The following is a 23,412-nucleotide window of genomic DNA, read 5'->3' on the forward strand; positions in this document are numbered from 1 at the left end:
CAAATACATGAAGAAGATGGATAGGCAATTCACATAAGCAAATATGGCTAATAACATGTAAAAGATGTCAAACATCACAAAAGGAAATTGAAGGTATTCAATAAATTTCAATAAATCCTGTCAGCAAGTTATGAGTGGAAGGAACATACCTCAACACAATTGAAGATACATATGCCAGAGACACAGATAACACAATATTGAACAGGGAAAAGTTGAACTTTTTCCTTTCAGTTTGGGAATCTGAGAAGGATGTTCATTTCCAGCACTCTTAATCAATGTAGTATTGGAAGTACAACCCAGAACAATTAACAAAAGAAAGAATATTCGTGCAAATTGGAAAGGAAGAAGTGAACTATCACTGTTTTGATTCCACATGATTTTATATGGAGAAATTCCTACTGGCTCCACCAGAAACCTTTTGGAATAAAAAGAACAGATGAAGCACTCTTCATAATGTTACTGCATACAAGATCAACATAGAAAAATGACAAGTCTTCCTAAAAACCAATAAGAAACTAGCTGAAAAATCAAGGAATCAATCCAAGTTACAATAGTTATGAAAAATTAACTAGCTAAATGAATTTAAGACAAAAAGTAAAAGAATTCTAAAATGTAAACTTCTAAACATGGATAAGAGAAATTGAATAGACACACACAAAAATGGAAAGTAGGCCATCTTTATAGGAAGAATTCGATTTGGTAGAATATCCACAAAATACAAAGCAATCTGCAGTCAACAAGCAAAACTTAACAAAATAGGGAGAAACTTCATTATAGAAATAATTTATAAAATACAAAACTTCTCTAAGATATCATCTCCCCAATCTGAATGGCAATCATCAATAATACAAACAACAATAAATGTTGGTGAGAATGTGGGGAAAACGGTACATTGATACATTGCTGGTGGGAATGCGAATTGGCGCAACCATTATGGAAAGCCGTATGGAGATTCCTCAGAAAACTTGGAATAGAACCACCATTTGACCCAGTTATCCTACTCCTTGCTTCATTCCTAAATCGCCATACTACAGTGATGTAGCTATATCCATGTTTATGGCACTTGAACTCACAATAGCTAAACTATGGAACCAAGCTAGATACCCTTCAACAGATGAGTGGATAAATAAAATGTGGTATACATATGGTGAAATATTACTCAGCCTTAAAGAAGAATGAAATTATGGCATTTGCCAGTAAATTGATGGAGCTGGAGAATATCATGCTAAGCAAAATAAGCTAATCCCAAAAAACCAAAGACTGAATGTTTTCTCTGAAATGTGTATGCTAATTCACAATATGGGGGAAAGGGTCTAGGGAAGAAGAGAGATACTTTAGATTGGGTAGAAAGGAATGAAGGGAGGAGAAGGGGTATGGGGATAGGAAGGGTAGTAGAATGTATCAGACATTATTACTCTATGTATATATATAACTACATAACTGTTGGGATTCTACACCATGTCCAATCAGAAGAATGAAAAATTTTACTCCAGCTATCCATGATGTATCAGAAAGTATTCTACTGTCATGTATAACTAATTACAACAAAAATTGCATATATATATATATATATACATATATATATATAAAATAAGGAGACATAGCATATCTGAACAAAAATAGTTAAGTAAGAGATATTAGAATACTTTGTCTCAAAATATATTATAGATTATAGTAACCAAAATAGCAAGGAATTAGCATAAAATCTGATAGGTGGACCAATATAATAGAATACAGAACCAAGAAAACTATCCACCAGTTTACAGTCAACTGACTTTCAATAAAGGATCCAAAAAATGTTTTAAAGAAAGAACAGTTTCTTCAATAAAAGATGATATGAAAACTGAATTTTCATATGTAGAAGACTGAAATTCTACCTCTACCATTCACCAAATAATTAATAAATTAAAAATAGATTAAAGATATAAATGTAAGTAAACAAATTATAAAACTACTAGAAGAAAAACTTCAGACAACTGGCCAGGGCAAAGGGTTACTTACTCTAACCCAAAAGCACATGAACAAAACTAAAAACTGAAGAATGTAACAGCAAAGGAAACAATCATGAGAGTTAAGAGAAAACATATGGAATGAGAGACATTTGCAAACCATTTATCCAACAAAGGATTAATATTTTCAATATATCAAGGTCCCAATCACCTCACTACCAACAATTAAAAATAGGAAAAACACCTGAATAGAACTTTCTCCTGGAAGATATACAAGTGGCCAAAAAGGGTATGAAAAAAAAGAAAAAAGCTCACCATCAATAATTATCAGGAAAACACAAATCAAATCACAATGAGGTATCATCTTATTCCAGTTACAGTGAATGCTATTGAAAGACAAAAAATAAAATGTATTGGCAAGGATACAGAGAAAAGACTAGGCTTTTATATTGTTTGAAGGAATGTGAGTTAGTGCATACATTATGGAAAACAGTATGGAAAGGTTACAAAAAAAAAGAAACACAAATACCATGAGATGCAACCATTTTCTTTCTGGGTGTGTATAAAAACAAAAGGACATCTGCTTGTCAGAGAAATATCTACACTGCCATGTTGCTTTCAGCACTCTTCATGATGTCAAAAGCACGTAATCTAACCAAGTGTCCACCAACAGGTAAACAGATAGAGAGAATATGGAATATGAACAGAATTATTTTATTTAATATATTTTATATAGTCAATCATTATTTGCATAAGCTGATGAAATTCATTGTGACATTTCCTTACACATACTATGCTTTAATCATATCCTTCCTGCCTACTATTTTCCCTCCTCTCTCTTCTCTAACACTTTTCCTCTTTCTTAACAGTCCCTCTTTGATGTTTGATGTTTTTTAATTCCCATAATGAGAGAAAATATGTGATACTTGTCTTCCTGTGCATGCCTTATCTCACTTAAAATGATGACCTCCATTTCCAATCATTTTCCTATAAAGAACATGACTTATTCTTAACAGATGAATTAAATTCTGATTTTATACACACACACACACACAGAGATATATATATATAAGTACTTATCCTTAATCCTTCATCTCTGGATGGGAACCTAGGCTGATTGCATAGCTTGGCTATTATGCATATTATTATAATAAAGACAAGTATTCTGGAATGTCTTTTCTATACTGACTTCTATTTCTTTGAATGTATGCCTAGAAGTGGTATATCTGGATCATATGATAGTCCTTATTTTTAGTTTTTTGATGAAACTGCATATTGTTTTCCATAGTTGCTGTTGTTTGTATTCCACCAATAGGACATGAGAGTTCTTTCTTCATCAGATCCTTGCTAACCTTTGTTATTTTGTTGTCATTGTTGTTGTGACATCAGCCATTTTGACAGGGTGAGGTAGAATATCAATGTAGTATTGATTTGCATATCCCTTATAGCTAAAAATGGTCAGTTCTATTCTTGACACATTTGTTGGTGACTTGAACTTCTTTGTACAAGTATTTGTTCAGATCTTTTGCCTATTTGTTGTTTCTATGACTTTTTCTTTAGTTGAACATTTTTTAAATTCCTTTATATATTCTGAATATTAATTCTCCATCAGATGAATACCTAGCAAAGATTTTGTCCTATTTGAAGGTTGCTCCTTTTCTGTAAGTTGGTTCATTTGCTGTGCAGACACTTTTAAATTTGATGTACTCCAATTTACCATTTCTTACATTTACTTTGCAAGCTTTGTAGTCCTATTCAGAAAAGTGCACAGGTCCCAGCACTCAGCCCTCCAGACTGCCTGGGAGAGAAGTGCCTGAAATATTAATAGGAGCTGTTTGGTTTAAGGCTGTATATTGTTTGCATTACATGCTGTTAATATTGATTTCCTTAAATATGAGATACTAAAGACTATCAGGGACACTGTAAGTCTACAGGGTAGGAACTGTACTACCTCAGATCCACACTGCTAGATAGGAAGGCACATGAACAACATGAAAAAAGAAGGTAAAAAAAATACCCCAAACAATCCAAAATGCTTCAGTAATAGATTTCATTGACAACACAGTGTAAGAAATATCACAGAAGGAGTTCAGAATGTACATATTCACGGCTTAAAGACTGATGTAAAGTATAAAATCAGACACAAATTTCAGGAGGTGACTGATCACTTTAATAGAGATAAAAATTATGAAAAGAAACCAAACAGATATCCTTAAATGAAGGAATCAATAAACCAAATTAAAAATTCAATGGAAAACATTTCATTCTATCACCAATAATAAAAATAAAATAATACAATAATAATAGTGTTGGCAATAATATGAGAAATCAAATAATAAAATAATAATAAAAATAATAATAAAGTGTTGGCAATAATATGAGAAATCAAAACACTATGTACCACTTGATAGAATGGAAAATTAGTTCACTCACTTGTATAAAGATTTTTCCAGGACCTAAATGGTTAAACAGAATTTTCATAAGACTCAGAAATTTTACTTTAACTTACATACCAAATATAAATGAAAACGTCTAAATAAAACTAGTACATAAGTATTAATAAAAAAGATCATCATAATAGCCAAAGGATGGGAAAAAACTAGTGTTACGCAACATAGGAATGAGCAAAAAAAAAAAAAATGTGATCTATTTTATACCATGACTTGTGGATTGACTTTGATAGGTAACACACAAACTTTAAGAATGGGAACATGAGGTTCAGGTAACAATTCTATATAAAGTAGGACTACTGGACTAACTCCCACATGCTTTCTTTTGTAAATAAAAGCTATTTTAGTGCAATGGTGCCTGGTTTATTAGAGTATGTTACATTCTTCCACAAAGAAGCTGTTATCAGCCAGAGAAATGCAGGCCCAAAATGTCAATAATGATACCACTTATCCTGCACAGAGGGAGAGGTGGACTTTTATGACCCTTACAAAGACCTGATTACAAAATGTAGGGAGATAAGGATAATTACCTTTAATCTTAAAATCTGTTTAGGAACAGGTTGCAATTAGAACAGGTCAGCAAGGTTCAAAGTGACCTAGAATTACACTGGAATTTACCATGAACAGGACGAAATTTAAAGTCTGATGTCATTATGTGCTCTTTCAAAAGTGAAAGGCAGACCTGGGCAGACTCTTCTGGAAAATTCCCTGAGACCCCCCAAAAAACTGGAGGGCAGGAAGGGCATGCTGTCCTTCTCCTGAGTGGACCACTCACTCCCTTGAGTGTCCCCTTATCCCTTTTCTTTCCCCTTCAATTCACTTATGTCTGCTGCTCTGAGAAATGTTTATATAATATTTCTGGCATGATACAGAAGTAAGGGTGAGAAAGCATTTCCATGACTGCCTCAAATCACTGCATAACTCATACCCTGTCACATCATAAAAAAGAATGAAATCTTGACACATGCTTCAACCTGGATTAATATACCTTTAAGACTTACAATAATTTGTCAGTATTGAAATCAATTACCAAAATCAAAAACAATTATTTGAAATTGTTGAAATCAATCACGGAAACTCATATATTATATAAAAATATTTGAAATCCCTTCAGAATAAGCATATCTATATAGAGAGGAAAATGATTAGAGATTACCCAGAATGGGTGATGTAGAACGGTTAGAGGTACTGGAAGAGTTTGGATTGCTAAAATGCTTCAATATTGAAGGGTAACTGAGTTTTCCAATTCTGAGATTCTACACTGAGATTAAAAAATTGAAATGGATACTTAAAAATATTTTTTTTATCTATGAGAATTACATACAAAGATTTTACTGGGAAAAAAATCTGTTAAACCATGATACCTATGAAATGTTGATTCAACTGCATATTTACTTTAGTTCCAGTCAAGAAATCTATATGCACAAATCACCTCACTTGCCACATTCCTCACACCATTCTAAAACTCTTAACATAAGACAGGTGCATGGCACATGCAGAATCATCAATTATTAACTGAGGGAAATCATTTGTAACCATGAAATAATCATTACACATACACAAACATAAGGTCACTTAACCTTTGATTTTTCTACCTGGCATCCAGATATTCTAATTGTTCACTTATTTATTTATTTTGATGTGTACAAGTTAAAATTTAACTAAGTAATGATTTCTTCTTGGATATCAGCAAGAGCAGAGGGAATTCAATGTGAAAAGGAAGCCTTGCATTTCACCAGGATGTCTACAAAAATGACTGCAGTTCTGCTGCTGCTACAGCTGAGTAGTCACTTTGATTCTGGAAGTTGTGGAAAGGTGCTGGTGTGGACAATGGAATTCAGCCATTGGATCAACATGAAAGCAATACTGGAGGAGCTCACACAGAGGGGGCATGAGGTGACTGTTTTGAAACCTTCGGGTTCCTTTTTTGTGGATGGAGATAAATCATCTGCCATTAAATTTGAGAGCTATCCATCATTGGCCAGTGAAAATGAAGAGAGGTATTCTATTGAGTCATTCAATGTAATGATTTATGAGATGCCAAAACAACCATTTTGGAAATATTTTTCAACATTTCAAGAAATTATGAGTCTATATTCTGATTTTGTAGAGAATATATGTAGAGATGCAGTTTTGAACCAGAACCTCATGGCAAAACTACAGGAAGCAAAGTTTGATATTGTTCTTTCCGATGCCGTTTGTCCCTGTGGTGAGCTACTGGCTGAAATTCTTCAGAAACCATTTGTATACACTCTCAGATTCTTTCCTGGATACACAGTGGAAAAGTATAGTGGGGGACTTCTCTTTCCTCCTTCCTATGTACCTGTTATATTTTCAGAACTAAGTGATCAAATGACATTCATTGAGCGGGTAAAAAATATGCTGTACATGATTTATTTTGACTTTTGGTTTGAATCATTTAATGAGAAGAGATGGAATCAGTTTTACAGTGAGATACTAGGTGAGTCACTTGTAGTATAAAATCATAACTTTTCTGGGCCTTTTTGAAGTTGATCTTACAAGAATGTAAAGTCAGAGGATTTTTTTAAAACTAGTGAGTTATTTAAGAAAGGTAAGTCATCTATCAAACTCAAAGTGCTAAAAAAAATGTACATTAAAGAATAAGAAACCTTTGGTCATCACTTGTATAAGATAAAACAGCAACAGCTATAGTCACCACATAGAGCTCTGAGGACTTCTCCAGGCAACTGCATACAGTTTACCATTGCACTATTCATTTTATTTACCTTTGAAAACTGATTTTAAACTTCACTAAATGTCTTGATGAACATAGACACAAAGACAGAGGACTTACTTCTATATTTCTATTTCAACAACCCATGTAGCACTAAGAAAATTTTTCCCTTAAGTTCAAATACATTCTTCATTTAGAAAGTATTTTATCATTTTACCTAATGAATTCCTTCTCAGTTGTGTGACAATGTTTCCATTCCAGACAAGGTGGCTTATAATTGTGGTTTCTAGCACTTCAACATTCTTCACTAAGGCTTTGCAATTCATTCTGTTTAAGGCCTACAATGTTGAAGCACAGAAATGCAAATTATTAGTCTTATGTTTTAAACTGTCAATTAAAGAAAAAAAGAATAAACAATATGAGTGAGGAAAAATTTTATTTCATATTCTTAACATTTTTCTGCTCTTCTTTAAAAGTATTTTTATGTAATAAATAGTTACATGCTTCTAAAATGAACTCTAAGCTGTAGTGAATACAAAGAACAGAACCATATTCAAACTCCATTCAGTTTCCTTGCAGAAACAAGGAGCAGAATTCTTCATCTAAATTGTATGAATTAGATGAAAGAATTCTGGAAAATTCTTTCTATTAGTGTAGTATCTTTCATGGATTCTGTAACTCAAATATTTGTTTACATATATAGTTGTTAATTTTTCAGCTTTAGTTTATAAAAACATATTTACCTCTATACTGGCTATTTTATTTTGATGATTAAGCTTGTAAATGGTGAAGAGATTATAGATAGTGTCTGCTCCAAAATCTCATATATATATATATATATATATATATATATATATATACACACACACACACATATATATACATACATATATATACACACACATATGTAAGTATAAGCATTGCATAAATAATAAATATAAACTTATATATACATATTTTCCATGCACACACAGTAGCTTTATCAAACTATAGACACTTTGGAACATATTTGCCTTCATTTTTGAAAGTGCTTTCAGACACCAGGCATATTCCTATCTACATGACAACTGTCCAACGTCCTATAGCTTTAGTCTTCTTTTCCGGTTTAGGACGACCCACTACATTGTCAGAGACAATGGCAAAAGCAGATTTCTGGCTCATTCGCACCTACTGGGATTTGGAATTTCCTCGCCCAAGCCTACCAAATGTTGATTTTGTTGGAGGACTCCACTGCAGACCTGCCAATCCTCTGCCTAAGGTAAACCTGTTCCCATTTGGATGTTTCTGTTATCCTTGCTTCTTCAAGAGGAATCATTCTCTTTCCTCACTCAGAATGGCTCACTCACAGAGACAGACTTACAGGAAATGGAGCAAAGAGACCTATCAATTGAAATTTTTGCATGTCTATACCATCACAATTATGTGAATTTCATTTTTGGTACAGAAATAAAGGAACTTTTGAGGATAGGATGAGTTAAATGAAGATTTTCATTATTCAACTTATAAGAAAATACCAGTCATTCTCTGAAAGAATATTGAGAAGTGAGTAACATGTACCCCAGGAAAGTGCTGAATAAGCAGAGAAAAAAATAGGGCAGTCTCTGCCCCAAACACCTTTCACTCTGCATTGATATGGGTTGGATCCCTGTAACCACATAAAAATAAGCAAATAAAATAAAGGTATTATGTCCATCTACAATTAAATAAATATTCTTTAAAAAAAAAAAAAGAAAGTAGACTAAGCAAGAAAGAAAAATTGTGTGGGAAATGTTCTAATAAGGAAAGACCAGAAGTGTTACCTGTGTACTCTAAGGCTACAGGGGACCAGGGGAGAACTCCCTGAGGGAACTGGGTCTCCACACCACAGCTGCTTGACAGAAAGATATTGAGAAGAGTAAGATTATTGAGAAGTGAGTATCATGTACCCCAGGAAAGTGCTGAATGTGCAGAGAAACAAAGTAGCACAGTCTCTACCTCAAACACCTTTCATTCTTCATGAAAGTTAGACGGTGAGCAAGAAAGAGAAATTGTGTGGGAACTGTTATAATAAAGAAAGCACCGGTGTTTCTTGCCTATTCCAAGGTTATTAGAGACCTCAGGTAAATTCCCTGAAGGAACATGGGTCTCCACACCACAGATGCCTGACTGAAAGATAATAGAAAAAAATAGATGTTGCACATATAACAAGGAGTATAACTTGTGTATACTTAATGAGTACCTATTAATTGGTACCACTTGTCTGTGTAGGCTACCCTTAGTTTATAATTATCAACAGATCTATAAGCATATAGAATTATATTTCTTAAAATGAACCAAAGAATTAATGTATTTTTAATGAATATCACACACCACTATGACACAATTGAAAAGCAAGCATTCTTTTAGTACATCATTTCTTGATGTTTTAAGAGATCCTTTTTGGCTACATCTTTAGTAGCAACATAAAATCTGATCTTTTTCAATGCTTAAAAATCAAAATTTGAAAGGCATAATGAAAAATTAATAATGCCTAGTTCTATTTGCTTAACCAACTTTGGAAATTATACAGACAAATGTTAGGTTAAAAACAGTATTTATTGCAGTAATTTATAACAGAAACTTTGCAAATTAGTTAGATATAAAACATGGAGTAATGATGTAAAACTTATACTTTGTTCATGTTATTATAATCATTTTATCAAAGAAGACTCAATGTCAGGTATTATACAAATATCTTTGGAAAATGAGGGGCAAATGAAAAATAAATTGTTATTTTTTTGGAAGATGAAAAACATATATAATAGAATTAGGTTCTCCAAATATGTGCCATATACATGCACTTAGTTGTATGAACAAAAAGCAAAACAGAATGAAAACATACATTTTTATATGTATTTGTTATGTAGGGTTGGAAACCAGGTCCTTGTACATACTAAGAAAATTTTGGGACACTGAACTCTATCTTTGGACCTTCAAACACAAATTTTAAATCTATTCAAATTTTGAACAACAAGGAGATTATTAGTAAGATAATTTCCTTTTTAATACTACTCTAATTTTTATAATGAACTTTTAAATTTTAATTTTAAAAGATGTTGCAGAATGAAAAGGACCAGTCTTCTCAGAGGTTACTACGTAATATGAGGATATGTCAGTTAATCATTTAAGTATGTGAAAAATAAAAAAAATAAATTATGAATGAATAAATAAATAAAAGAAAACGAGAATATTTCACACAACATGGATGAAGAAGGTTTTAAGCAGAGCATTAGGGAGACAAAATAACGTATATAATTGCCTACAGTAATAAAAGTAATCAGAACACATAATATCTGGTTGTATCATGTATGAGTCACAGGAAATCTTCATTGCAAATCTGAGGTATTGCAGTTTTCCCCCTATAGACTTATAGTATCCCTGCAGGTTCCAATACCTCACCTTGAAGTGAGAGATCAATATTAGCAGCACACCATACAAATAATATGCATCCTTAACTCAAATAGTCCCTTTTAAGATATTAACCATAATATCACTTAATAAACAGAGATTATGAGTTCAATTATTATCTACAGCTTAGCCAATAGGTTTGGAATAAAGACCACAATTTACCATAATTTGTCAAGGTGGTTCAAGGATGGGGAGCGGTGTAGGATATAACAGTTAATAAGATAAGAAGTGCATCTATAGAGGTACTATGTCATAGGAGGAGTGAAAGTGGAATTAAAATAAATTGGTTGTTAGTATGTGAAAAGGGAGAAAGACTCTCCAAGGAGACAGATAGATAAGAGAAAAATAGAGAGGATGAGAAAAACGTCAATAAAAGTAAAGAAAAATAGAAATAATAGTAGGTATAATAGGAATAATCACAATATTACTACTAATAAAAAAATCTACAATAAAACTATACATTACAAACTTCTGAGTCTTCAGTAGCCTGATGTCTGGGAGGAACTTGATAATGCAGTGACCCAAGAAGGTTGCTGCCCTTCTAGGGATGGTGGCCTCCAGGTGGGGTACAATCCCTGCTAGTGGGCAGAGGCACTTCCGCGTGTTGACAGATGGTCAACCTCAGCACAGGCACTAAACTGTGGTCTGGGGCTGAGCCGCCTGGGCCTGGTTTTTTAGGTAAGGACTGCAGGGCATGGAAGTCTTGCACAGTGGTGCTGGGCTGGTCCTGGGTCTCTGGGCCTGCCTCCCTGGAGCAAAAGTCTCACCTGGCAGCACTGGACTGGGCCTCATAATCCACTTTTCTAAAAAAATATTTGGCACATGATCATCTGCAATGACTATGTTTGAAATTTGACAATCACAATTTTGACTCTGGTGATAGTACAGACGTCATCATCACAATCACAGTTATTTACCACAGCACAGAATAGGCATCACCACAGCTTCAGCAGGAGGGAATTCTTCAGAGAGCCAAATAAGTGTCTGGGAAGCCAGGATATTGTTCTCTATGGACCAAGTCAGGAGGACAGGAACAAATATGGACAGTTTTGTTTGTTGAGTTGTAGACACATAATGAAGGAAACTAGATTTAAAATTTCATTGAGGAAGGAGTCATGAACCAGTCCAATTTACAGGATAAGGTAACAGAAAGGGATGTGTTTTAACTTTCCATTGTAACAAAATTTACCTAATCTCTTAACCTCATTTCTGATCAGTGATGAACTACGTAAAGATATTCTTGGCACAATATGTCTCACCTTGTTGAATTCATAGGATCATCTACATCAGTACAGAAAGAATGGAAATTTACTACACAGAGCTTTGTGAGTATGCCTTGCTGAATCTTTTTGCTAGGAGTATCAGATGAGAATTCTAATATTCTTTCTAGGCTGGGAAGCCAAGTCAGGAGTCAGACTTCACCTTTAATACCTTCGGATTTGGGTAAATTCCTTTCTTCTTGAAGTCCTGCAGATAGTTTAAGTTTTCTGTACCTGATATGAAATAGCTTGTGTATCTATGGTTATTTTTGTCATATGACAATTTCTTGTGTTTATCAATAAATCTAAATGCTAAGTTAAATTCCCATGTCAAAATTACACAAATAGATAGTTTCATTCTTTAATTATTCAGTGGTTAATTTTTGTTTGAAATGGGGTAGATATCTAATTAATACATATGACATAACAGTATATATCAAGTTATTAAGTTAAGACAAAGATATTCAAACATACTTTTTTGAAATATATACTATGATACCAGTAAAACTAGATATCATCTCAAGGTATTTCCTTGTTAACTCTATGTTACTGGTTAATACATACTGAATAAAAATATAAGCTCATAAAAACTTAATACTTATTGTTCAGAAATACAGATTTTTTTTTCATTAAATCGATGTCAAATTAAATTTTTTTTAACCAAAGATTTATTCAAGTCATGTGAACATGAAAACTGTTTGGGTCCTTCTTTTTTTCTCTATATTCTAGAGGTTTGGTTAGATGTAGTTTCTACATGTGCTGATTTAACTCTAAGTCAATGTGAATAAGAAATCTGCTAAGGAATTTTATAAATAAAGACTACCATCTTTATCTTTGGAAAAATCATGTAGATAAAACACATATTTACTTACATAAATAAATATGCTGTGTTAACATGAACAGACACTCATCACAGAACATATGGCCAGCATTCTAAAATTTTAGCCATAAATCAGGCAACACTATAATACAAAATCCAATGATTCAACTGTGATTTTAATAAAATTGCAACAATTTGAAATGACCTGCACAATATGGAGTAAAGTTTATTTGAAACAATGTTTGTGAAGAATGCTTATAATATTTTCTTTTCTCTTCGCATAGGGGGCCTATCTTATGGAGACTGAATAGGCTGAGGAGATAGATATCTTATGGTGCTCTAAATGTCTTCTAAGTATATCTGAGTGGACAACATATTCATTTTATTTCTTTTTTTCTCTCTTTTTAATTTGCTCTAATTAGTTATACATGCCATTAGAATGCATTTTTACACATCCTACATAAATGGAGTATAACTTATTTTTCACACTGATCACATATGTACATAGCACAGTAATGTCTGATTCATTCTACTTTTCTTTGTATGTTCACATCCTCTCCATTGCCATCACTCCCCATTATCTAATCCAAAGTACCTCTAGTTTTTCCTAATACCCACTAGGTATTTAATACCCATTAGGTATTTTCCTAATACCTAATACCATCCAAATGCCAGAGAAAACATTGGGCCTTTGGTTTTTGGGATCTGTTTTTGGGATTTCACTTAGCATGATGTTCTCCACTTCCATCCATTTGTCAGCAAATGTCATAACTTTATTCTTTCTTTAAAATTGAGTAATACTTCATTGTGTATATATGCCACTTTTTCTTTATTCATTCATCTGTTGAAGGGCATCTACATTGATTCCATACTCTGACCTTTGTGAATTGAGCAGCTATGAACATTGATGTGACTGCATCTCTGTAGTATGCTGATTTTAAGTCCTTTGGATATAAACCCAGGATTGGGATAGCTGGGTCAAATGGTGGTTCCATTCCAAGTTTTCTGAGGAATCTCCATACTGCTTTTTATAATGGTTGCAACAATTTGCAGTACCACCGGCAACATTTGAGTGTACCATTTTCCCCACATCCTTGTCAACATGTATTGTTGCTTATATTCTTGATAATTGACATTCTTACTAGAGTGAGATAAAATAGTTTTATTTCCAATAAGTATTTTTCCCATTCAATCTCCAGGAATTACCTGTAGGAGATCCTGAGTCTCTTGAGAGCTCTCACTTTAGTCAAAAAAACAAGTGACTGGAGGAACATGGAAGCTGAAGATGGAATTGGAAAGGGTGGCTGTGGGGGAAAGAACTAGTAGGGCCTTGAGAGAGGGCAGATCAAGGAATGTGAAGGAGCTGAGGAGAACTAGGAGGGTGGTTAAAAAAGAGCAAGAGGAGGGAGTGGTGCTGGGAAGGAAGAGGTCTCAGGGAAGCCAGTTTGGGTGATGCTTAAGTTTTAAAGAGGAACCTGCACACGCATGACCACAGAAGCAATATTCCCAAAAGTGAAGTCTTGGAAGCAAAGCAAGTATCCAAGAAAGATTTACAGATAAGCTGTCTCTCATATACACATATCTTGTATAACTAACATTCCTGTGACATTACTTACCCTATAAAACTTAGGAAATAGTGGCACTGTGCCACAACACAGATGACCCTTAATTATATTATACTGTTTAAAATATCCACTAAAAAGACAAACATTTCCATGTATATTAGGTATCTGGATTTCTAAAATTCAGAGAAACAAAATAGAAGTATGATAATCAAGGATCGGAGCCAGGAGAAAAGAGAATTGTGTTCAATTTATCCAATTTCTTGGTTTGAAAAAGTAATAGTGTTTTGGAATTTTTGGCATTAAGATTTAAATACATGTAGCACACTGAACTATGTACCTCAAAAAGAGTTAAAATTATATATTTGTTTTGTGTATTTGAACTTAAAGAGCCCCTATTCTAGTATGTCCACAAAATATTGATTTTCCTCCTATGCGGTTGAGCCAATCATTAAAGTAGTCTTTGCTCTGCTGTGGATTTGTGATGGAGTAAAAATTCTTTCCCTCACAGGAAATGGAAGACTTTGTCCAGAGCTCGGGAGAGAATGGTGTTGTTGTGTTTTCTCTGGGGTCCATGGTTGGTACCTTGAATGAAGAAAGAGCCAATGTGATTGCATCAGCCCTTGCCCAGATTCCACAAAAGGTTAGATAAGGTGACTGAGTGGTACAGAACTATGGAAAGGGTCTGTTGAACTCTGAAATGGGACTGATAACAGAAATTTTCTTGCAAGGGGTAAAATCTTGATATCTTTAATTTGTCTCGGCATTCACTACACATGGCAGCTGCTAAAATAGTGCAGAGGGTATTTCTGACAAAAAAAAAAAAAAACTTCAACATTAACACTGCTAAGAAAGAAATATATTTAACAGGTTCAGTGTTAATTTGATATTATATTGGTATGACAGATACACAGAAGTCACAAAATTCTGCCCTGCCATGTCCTCTTTTTCCATGCAGGACCCATGAGGACAATGTAGATACTAATGAAGTTAAATTTTAATGAGCACCAGCACGATGACTCTAAGTAGGTGTTGAAAAGTTAAATTGCATCACATATTGTCATCGTCTCACATAATCTTGCCCTCCATTTTTCTACTAAATGATGAAAGGGGCTTTTTTGTTGTCCTGTGCCTGGTGCTATTGGAGAAGGAAAGTCAGGGTAACTAACAAACCAACAAGACTTAAAGAAAGAAAAAAATCAACCTGCCTTAGTGACCGGCCCAGCTGGTTTCTCGAGATTGAAGATGTCTCAGTCAGGTTGGATACAGGAAGCAGCCCTTACCATGGACTCTCTGCCTTAGAAAAATGTGATCTCACAAGAACAAACACTAATACAATAATTTAAGAAGGGATTTCTGAGCAAACTTCCAATCATATCACTCAAAAGGAAAAAAAAAAAGTGTGATATTATATTTAAAGGTTGAGAACAATTGTAAAATATAGGTTCATAGAGATAATAAAAGTGGGAGGTCATTAGAAAGTTTTATGTAGATTATTGTCCTAGAATTATAATAACTATCAATATTTAAATACATTTCACAGTGATAAACCATTTACCTTGGCAACTATGAACTCTGAAGGTTGCATACCAAACATTGCTAAATATAAAAATACTTACAGGAAAAGAATATTCCATATTTAAATCAACATTCCACTTGTTCACATTATTACCTCTTGTTCTCATTTCTTGTTTCATTATCTCTCATATGAGAAGCATTTAGCTATGCAATTTCTTAATCTCTTTTGAATTTTAACATGCTTTATTCTGAATTGTCTCAAGGAATAAGAGGTCTGATTTACGCTAACAGGTTCTATGGAGATTTGATGGCAAGAAACCAGATACCTTAGGACCCAACACTCGACTGTATAAGTGGATTCCCCAACGTGACCTCCTTGGTAAGACTTGGGGAATGAATCATGAAATATGCAGAAAAGTTATTCAGAAAGATAATAGTTGTGTAGTACATAGATGTATTGAAAATCAATGAAAACACTAATTACCTATGTTTTTTATATTTACTCTCTTAAAAATGGAATAGAGAACAACTGTTTGCATTTTATTATACATGGCATAATATATTATCAATATTTCAGTTGTAATTACCTCTCATAGAGATTTACTCACTTTCTGCATTGTCTGTCTCCTATTTCTGTAACTTTACACCTATTTTTTGACCTACTACTGAATTATCTTAGATAACAACAACAAAAAAATGATCTCTTTCCAATTTGACAATGCTCTCTGCCTTTTCTATGACCAAACCAAAACAAAATCTTCATCATGAAGTGTACTGCATTTCATGATGAGGTGCAGGTCCGTCCTACTTCTGACTCCAGAACCTCTCCTCCCTGATGCATTGGTCAGTGCATAGCAGACTCAGGGATGTCACTCTTCCATTAGTACAAATTCGCATACTTCCCCTCCTACGAGTACACATGCAATTGCTACTATCCATAATGTGCTCTTTCTTTTGTCCACATGGTAACCTTTCTTCATCGTTCAATTTCAAGTCACATTCTTCCATGTAGTCTTCACTTATCTCTCCGATGGACCTTGGCGCTTCTTGCTCTGAATTTCAGTGCAATATTATGGTTATAATAATCGGCTATCTAGAAAATAATTTATCTTCAGTGGCTCATATTGTGCATTTTTTATCTTATTTCTGACATAATTGATAGTTGGCCTTAATCTGATCTACTTCTAGGTCATTCAAAAACCAAAGCTTTCATAACTCATGGTGGAACCAATGGCATCTATGAGGCCATCTATCATGGCATCCCTATGGTTGGCATTCCTTTATTTGCGGATCAATATGATAATATTTCTCACATGAAGTTCAAGGGAGCAGCTATTAGACTGGATTTTAACACAATGTCAAGTACTGATTTGCTTGAAGCATTGAATAAAGTCATCAAGGACCCTTCGTGAGTATAACAATTTTTTTAAATTTAAGGGTTTGTATAGATTCCCTTGACAATGAAAATAGATTTTCTCCTACTTTTAGTCCAATTTCAAACATTAAAATGATTTAGACAATGTGACGTATGCTTTTACTAAACCAGTTCTCTTAAAACTGAAAATCACCCTGATAAATTGCACAACTAGTTGTTCTTGTATCAGTGTGATGCTAAAAAACATTTTCTGTGTAGCTAAATGTAAACCAAATTTTTTGAGTAATATGAAAGAATACTGAGAAAAGATAAATGAATTTGAAGAAATATTTCAAAACCTCAAATTTCTGAAATTATTAATCTTTTTAGATTTTGTGCACATTATTATACATAGCTGAAAAATTTGATACAAGGATAAAATATGTAATGGCTAAATAAGTTAATTTACATTTCTGTCTTTTTAATACTTATAATTTGTATTGTAACAAACCTTACAGCTCCTCTCTTCTGCTTCTTCATATGATGCATAAGAAGAGTTGTACCCTATAGTCACCTGACTGAGCACAGAGCAGTTGTACTTATTCCTGTTATCTACTGCAGTTTGGTACCTATTGTCCAACATCTCTATTCCCACTCCCTCCTACCTTGTCTAGCTTTGCTCAGCACTGAACCTACTTCCTTGAAATCAACTTTGGTAGATTCTTCACATGAAGGAAAAGACACAATGCTTTTCTCCTGGGTCCTAGTTCATATTATTTAACGCGATGTTCAGCACTTCCATCCTCACTCCTGAAAAGACAGGATTTTATTCTGTTTTTATGGCTGAATAATAATTCCGTGGAAATATATTTCACTTTTTTATCTATCATCTAAAAAGGAACAAGACACTTGATTTCATATTTTGAGTGATATTGAGAGGGCTACAATAACAGGTAGGTTTGTGAGGGTGCAGGTATCATTTTGATATAATGATGGCTTTTTCCTTAAATTTATACCTGTTGGTGGAAATTTTGAGTTCCAGGAGAGTTGTATTTTCAGCTTTCTGAGGTAGCTCCATGCTCTTTTCCACAATAGTTGTGCTAATCCACATTCTGACAGTCATCTGTAGGAATTTCTCTTCCTCTGCACCCTTACCAACATTTGTCATTCTTTGTCTTTGTGACTATAGCCCTTCTTACTGGGGTTAGATTATCTCTTTTGGATGTTCTCATTTGCATTTCCTTCAGGATTAGTGATGGGGAGGAACTTTTCCTATACTTGTTGCCCAGTTCTGTTTCTTGAGAAATGATTATACAGATCATTTATTCCTTTTCAAGCAATGATTTTTTTTTCCTCTTGAGATTATAGAATTCCTCATGTATTCTGGATATTATTCATAGGTAAACAGTGTACAAGTATTGTCTTTCCAGTCTCAAAGTTTTATCATCACAATGTTCATTCTTAATTTGTCATGCAAAAACTTCTTAGTTTGATGGAAAAATTTATTTTTCTTTTTGTTACTTGTGCTATTGGAATCTTACCCAAGAAAATTGTTATCTCTATTGATTCCATCAACTGTTTTAACTTTGCCGCATATATAATTTTGTCTGAGAATTTGTTTTTAATCATACATGATTATGGATATTGTAAGAGATACAAAGAACTACAATAATATGTCATCACAAATATAATAATAAAATGATAAATATTAACCCAACAGACTATTTAAGACAGTTTCCATGGCATAAATTTTATGTGTTTAAATTGTGAAAATCAAGTATTTTAAGTATTTTCACATAGTGAAAAATGCCTCATCAAAAGAATATTTAATTAAAATGTGTCATGGAATAGAAACCTCATATAGGTGATCATAAATTTCCCTTACCCTTACCTCTGCACAACCACTAATCTAATTCCTGTCTCTAGATAAAACTCCTATGGGCATTTTATGCAAATAGAATCATACAATTTTTAGTAGACTGAAATTGAATTGTTTTACTTAGCATGATGTTTTCTATCTTGTCCACATTAACCGTATATAGATACATGATTTCTGCTCATTGCTGAATAATATTTTTTATGGACACATTTTACTTATCCAATCATTGTATCACAGACATTTGGTTGTTTTTAATTTTGACAGTTATGAACTAGCATATAACATATTAATGACATTCTTATGCATTAAATATATTTGTATATTACATAATGTATATTGTGTGAACATATATTTTCATTTCTTCTCTATAGTGCTTAGGGGTGGAATTACTGCTTCACATGTGAACTCCATGTCAATGACTAAATCCCAATCAGTATTCCAAGCTAGTGGCAACATTTTACATTACCACTAGCAAAATAGGAAGGTTCCCATTTCTTGATATCTTTGCCTGAAACTTGCTATCATCTATGTTTCTGATTATAGCCATGCTAGTGGCTATGAAGTGATATTCCTTGGTATCTTGATTTGCATTTATCTTATGATTAAAGATGATGAGTGTATTTTATTGTGTTTATGTGGTCTACATATTTATTCTTTGGAGAAATGTCTACTGCAACTCTTAAACTCATTGATAAATAGGTTATCTGTCTTCTAATGTTTGCATTGCAAGAATTCTCTATGTATTATGGAGACAAATCTGCTATGAGATATTTGATTTGCAAATATTCCAGAATAGAAGATCCACCTACTATAGATGGACCTATCAATTCCTTCATAGTGTATTTTGAAGCATGGAAGTGTTTAATTTTAGTTAAATATTTCTTTAACTATAAAAACTTCCCCAATTCTAATGGAAATGACAATGTAAAGAACATAGTGCCTAGTTTTGTGAGACTTTCAAAGACCATTTCAGAGCCTTGAATAGTCAGACCAATTAACTTGCTTTAAATGTTGGTGTCTTGTGATCATCCTTTAGATATAAAGAGAATGCTATGAGATTATCACGAATTCACCATGATCGGCCAGTGAAACCTCTGGACCGAGCTGTATTCTGGATAGAGTTTGTCATGCGCCACAAAGGAGCTAAACACCTCCGGATTGCTGCCCACGACCTCTCCTGGTTCCAGTACTACTCTCTAGATGTGGTTGGGTTCCTGCTGGCCTGTGTAGCAACTGTGATATTCATCATCACTAAATGTTGTCTGTTTTGTTGTCAGATGTTTGCAAAAACAGGAAAGAAGAAAAAAGGGGAGTAACTTATTAGACCCCAAGCTGGGAGTTCTGACATGTGGGCCTTTTCCACTTTACTCCAGCAAGAGTACATTACAATCCTAGCCACCCTTCTGTCTGTGTGAAAGCAAATTTTCACAAAGGAACTAACCAACTCAAAGTTTCTTTTTCAAAGATGTAATTCCTGGTTAAGGGGTATAAACATGTCAGGTCAAAGAAAAATCAAACGTTGGGGAATATTAAACTATATGAAACTGTAGAAATTAAATATTATAATTTATTAGTCATAATACAAAAATGACTACCTTAATTATGATTATTTATTGAGACATAAACGGTGAGGAATTACTCATATGATCTCTTAAATTCTCAGCCTGCTTTAACTTCATTTTGGTGCAGAATTTTGTGCACTTAACATCCTTGAAGAAAGCACTCAATGATTACAATTGAGTAAAAAGCCTAACTCTTCCCTTTGGGTTTGAGACACAAGTGTTGCTGCTGTCTTTTACCATAAATCCAGCCTCAGCATCACTTTTCTCTGAAGCATTTGCAAAGATGTTGGCCTTGTTCCAGCTAAGTTACTTCCCAACAGAATGTCTGTGTAATTACAAACATAATGATACCTATCTGTTTTCTACTGTACAGTTGAGCTACTGAAGATAACATTTGGTTTCATTAACTCATTATTATTTACAGCAGAATGCTGGTTGTACTAGTTGACAATTTCACCAACAGTGTGAAAGCATTCCTTTTTCTCCACATTCTCTCCAGTGTTTATTATTCTTTTTATTCTAGATGACTACCATTCTTACTGTTATGAGATAAAATCTCAGTGGAGTTTTGATTTGAATTTCCATGAAGGTTAAAGATATTAAATTTTTTTTCATATTATTTTTGGCCATTTGTATTTCTTCTTTTTAGGAGTATCTGTTAAATTCAGTTTCCAGTTTGTTAGTTTGGTTGTTTGGTGTAAAGTTTTTTTGAATTCTTTATATATTCTAGGTATTAATCCTCTATCAGAAGGTACCTAGTAAAGATTTTCTTATATTCTGTAAGTTCTATCTTCACAATACTAATGGTTTCCTTTGCTGAGCAGAAGTGTTTTAATTTGATGTCTTAAATGATTTATTTACTCTCAGCATGATTTCCTGAACTTTAGGAATTTTATTGAGAGGGAGGTTGCCTGTGCCTCTATGCTGAGGTGTTGACCCTACATTTTCTTCTAGGAGATTTTGTGACTATAGTTCTGTGATATAATTTGAAGTCATATATTGTGAAGCCTCCAGCATTGTTTTCTGGGATTAGAATTGCTCTGGCTATTCTGGGTCTTTTATTCTTCCAAATGAAATTTAGGACTATTTTGTCTAGTTCTGTGAAGAATGACATTGGTATATTCATATGAATTGCAGTGAATCTGTACATCACTTTGTTTATACGGTCATTTTAACAATATTAATTCTGCCTATCCATGAACAGGGAGGTCTTTCCAGCTTTTGAGGTCTTCTTTAATTACTTTCTTCAATGTTCTACAGTTTTCATTGAAGAGGTCTTTCACCTCCTTAGAAAACTTATGTTTAAAAGTTAGAGGAATTACAGGAAGGAATTTGAAATAATTCTTTATATATCTCATCTAAAAATTTAGACATATTAAAGACAAATAGAGCCAATACCATCAGCTGTTAAAAAATATTGTTAAATCATGAAGCCTGAATTAGTTTTCATCCAGCTAGTATGTCACACATGTAGAACAAAAGATAGGTATTCGTCAAATAGTGATAAATATTGCAGATCATCAAACAAAAATATAAATAACCATGTATGGAATAAATTATGGAGATGGATTGGCAGTCACAAAAGTGAAATGACTAATAGCATATAAAAGATGACAATAGTCACAAAAGGAAATAGAAGTAATTTAATAAAATTCAATAAATTTTAATAAATCCTGTCAGCAAGTTATGAGTGGAAGGAAAATATCTCAACAAAATTGAAGACACATATGCCAGACATACAGATAACATGATATTGAACAGGGGGAAGTCGAAACTTTTCCTTTAAGTTTGGGAGCCAGAGAAGGACGCTCATTTTCACTACTCTTATTCAATATAATATCTGAAGATCTATCCAAAACAATTAACCAAAGAAAGAAAGAATGTTCATCCAAATTGGAAAGGAAGGAGTCAAACTACCACTGTTTTGATTCTGCATGATCTTATACTAGGAAACCATACTCACTCTACCAGAAATATTTTGGATGTAAGAAAAAAGACAACAGATGAAGCAGACTTCATAATGTTATTGAATACAAGATAACCATACAAAAATGACAAGAATTTCTAAACACAAATAAGAAACTACCTAGAAAGTGAAGAAATCCATCCAATTTATAATAGTTATTGTGACGAGTTGACATATTTGACTCTCTGGAAATGTTATAGGCCAGGTTATATGGGCAATGACTAAAAAGACTCCATTTTACCTTGATACTCCATGTTATGTAGGAATTGCTTCTCCCATGGGAACACCCCACCTCTGTACCCATTATCAGTTACTTAGCATGACAAGTTTAGCAATACAAAATGCCAATTCTATCTGAAGAAAAATTGTTCTCTTTTGATTCCTATTTCTCCTAAACAATGCACCATGTGAACAGCGATGTCAACAGTGATGTCAATTGTGTGGATGTTAGTAACCATTCTTTAGTTTGTACCCAGGTAAGGTTTGTTTTGACCTACTTCCTCCTCTGCTGATGATTTTATGATGTTAGTTTGTAATTTTGAATCATAGCAACAGACACTTATGATTGATGTGATTTTTGAGATCTTGCTGATAAGCAGATGAAGACACATAATGGGGGTGGGAGGGAGGGAAGAATGGAGGAAGGAGGGACTATGTAGAGGGAAAAGGGGGTGGGAGAGGTGGGGGAAGGAAAAAATAACAGAATGAATCAAACACCATTACCCTATGTAAATGTATGATTACACAAATGGTACGCCTTTACTTCATGTACAAACAGAGAAACAACATGTATCCCATTTGTTTACAATAAAATAAATTAAAAAAAAAAAAAAGAACCCCTACAACTCTATGGTCAGGGCTGTTCTCCCAATAGCCATTTTTAAGCCATTGTGTGAGACAGTCAGCCTGTCAGCTTAATAAAGATTCTCAAATATGGACTTCTCAGTGGTGATCCATCTGTTCTTAAGTTGT

The 23,412-nt window shown here is 33.6% G+C and overlaps 1 protein-coding gene across 4 annotated transcripts in view; it reads left to right on the forward strand.

Annotated features, from left to right (window-relative positions):
- LOC306669123 (UDP-glucuronosyltransferase 2B31-like) overlaps window positions 1-23,075 on the forward strand; it is a 79,665-nt gene extending 56,590 nt beyond the window's left edge. The window contains exons 2-7 of one of the 4 annotated variants that reach the window (XM_079152999.1): window positions 6,396-6,860; window positions 8,204-8,352; window positions 14,673-14,804; window positions 15,971-16,058; window positions 16,868-17,087; window positions 19,949-23,074. In XM_079152999.1, the coding sequence (XP_079009125.1) occupies window positions 6,396-6,860; window positions 8,204-8,352; window positions 14,673-14,804; window positions 15,971-16,058; window positions 16,868-17,087; window positions 19,949-20,228 (1,334 nt within the window). In that variant the 3' untranslated portion in view covers window positions 20,229-23,074. Of the gene's footprint in view, window positions 1-6,159; window positions 6,296-6,395; window positions 6,861-8,203; window positions 8,353-14,672; window positions 14,805-15,970; window positions 16,059-16,867; window positions 17,088-19,948 lie in introns of those variants that run through there. The other 3 variants (XM_079152998.1, XM_079152997.1, XM_079152996.1) reach the window with 3 other exon arrangements.
- Window positions 23,076-23,412: the final 337 nt, after the last annotated feature.

This window comes from Sciurus vulgaris (genome assembly GCF_902686455.1).
Source record: "Sciurus vulgaris genome assembly, chromosome: 9".
NCBI classification, from domain to species: Eukaryota; Metazoa; Chordata; class Mammalia; order Rodentia; family Sciuridae; genus Sciurus; species Sciurus vulgaris.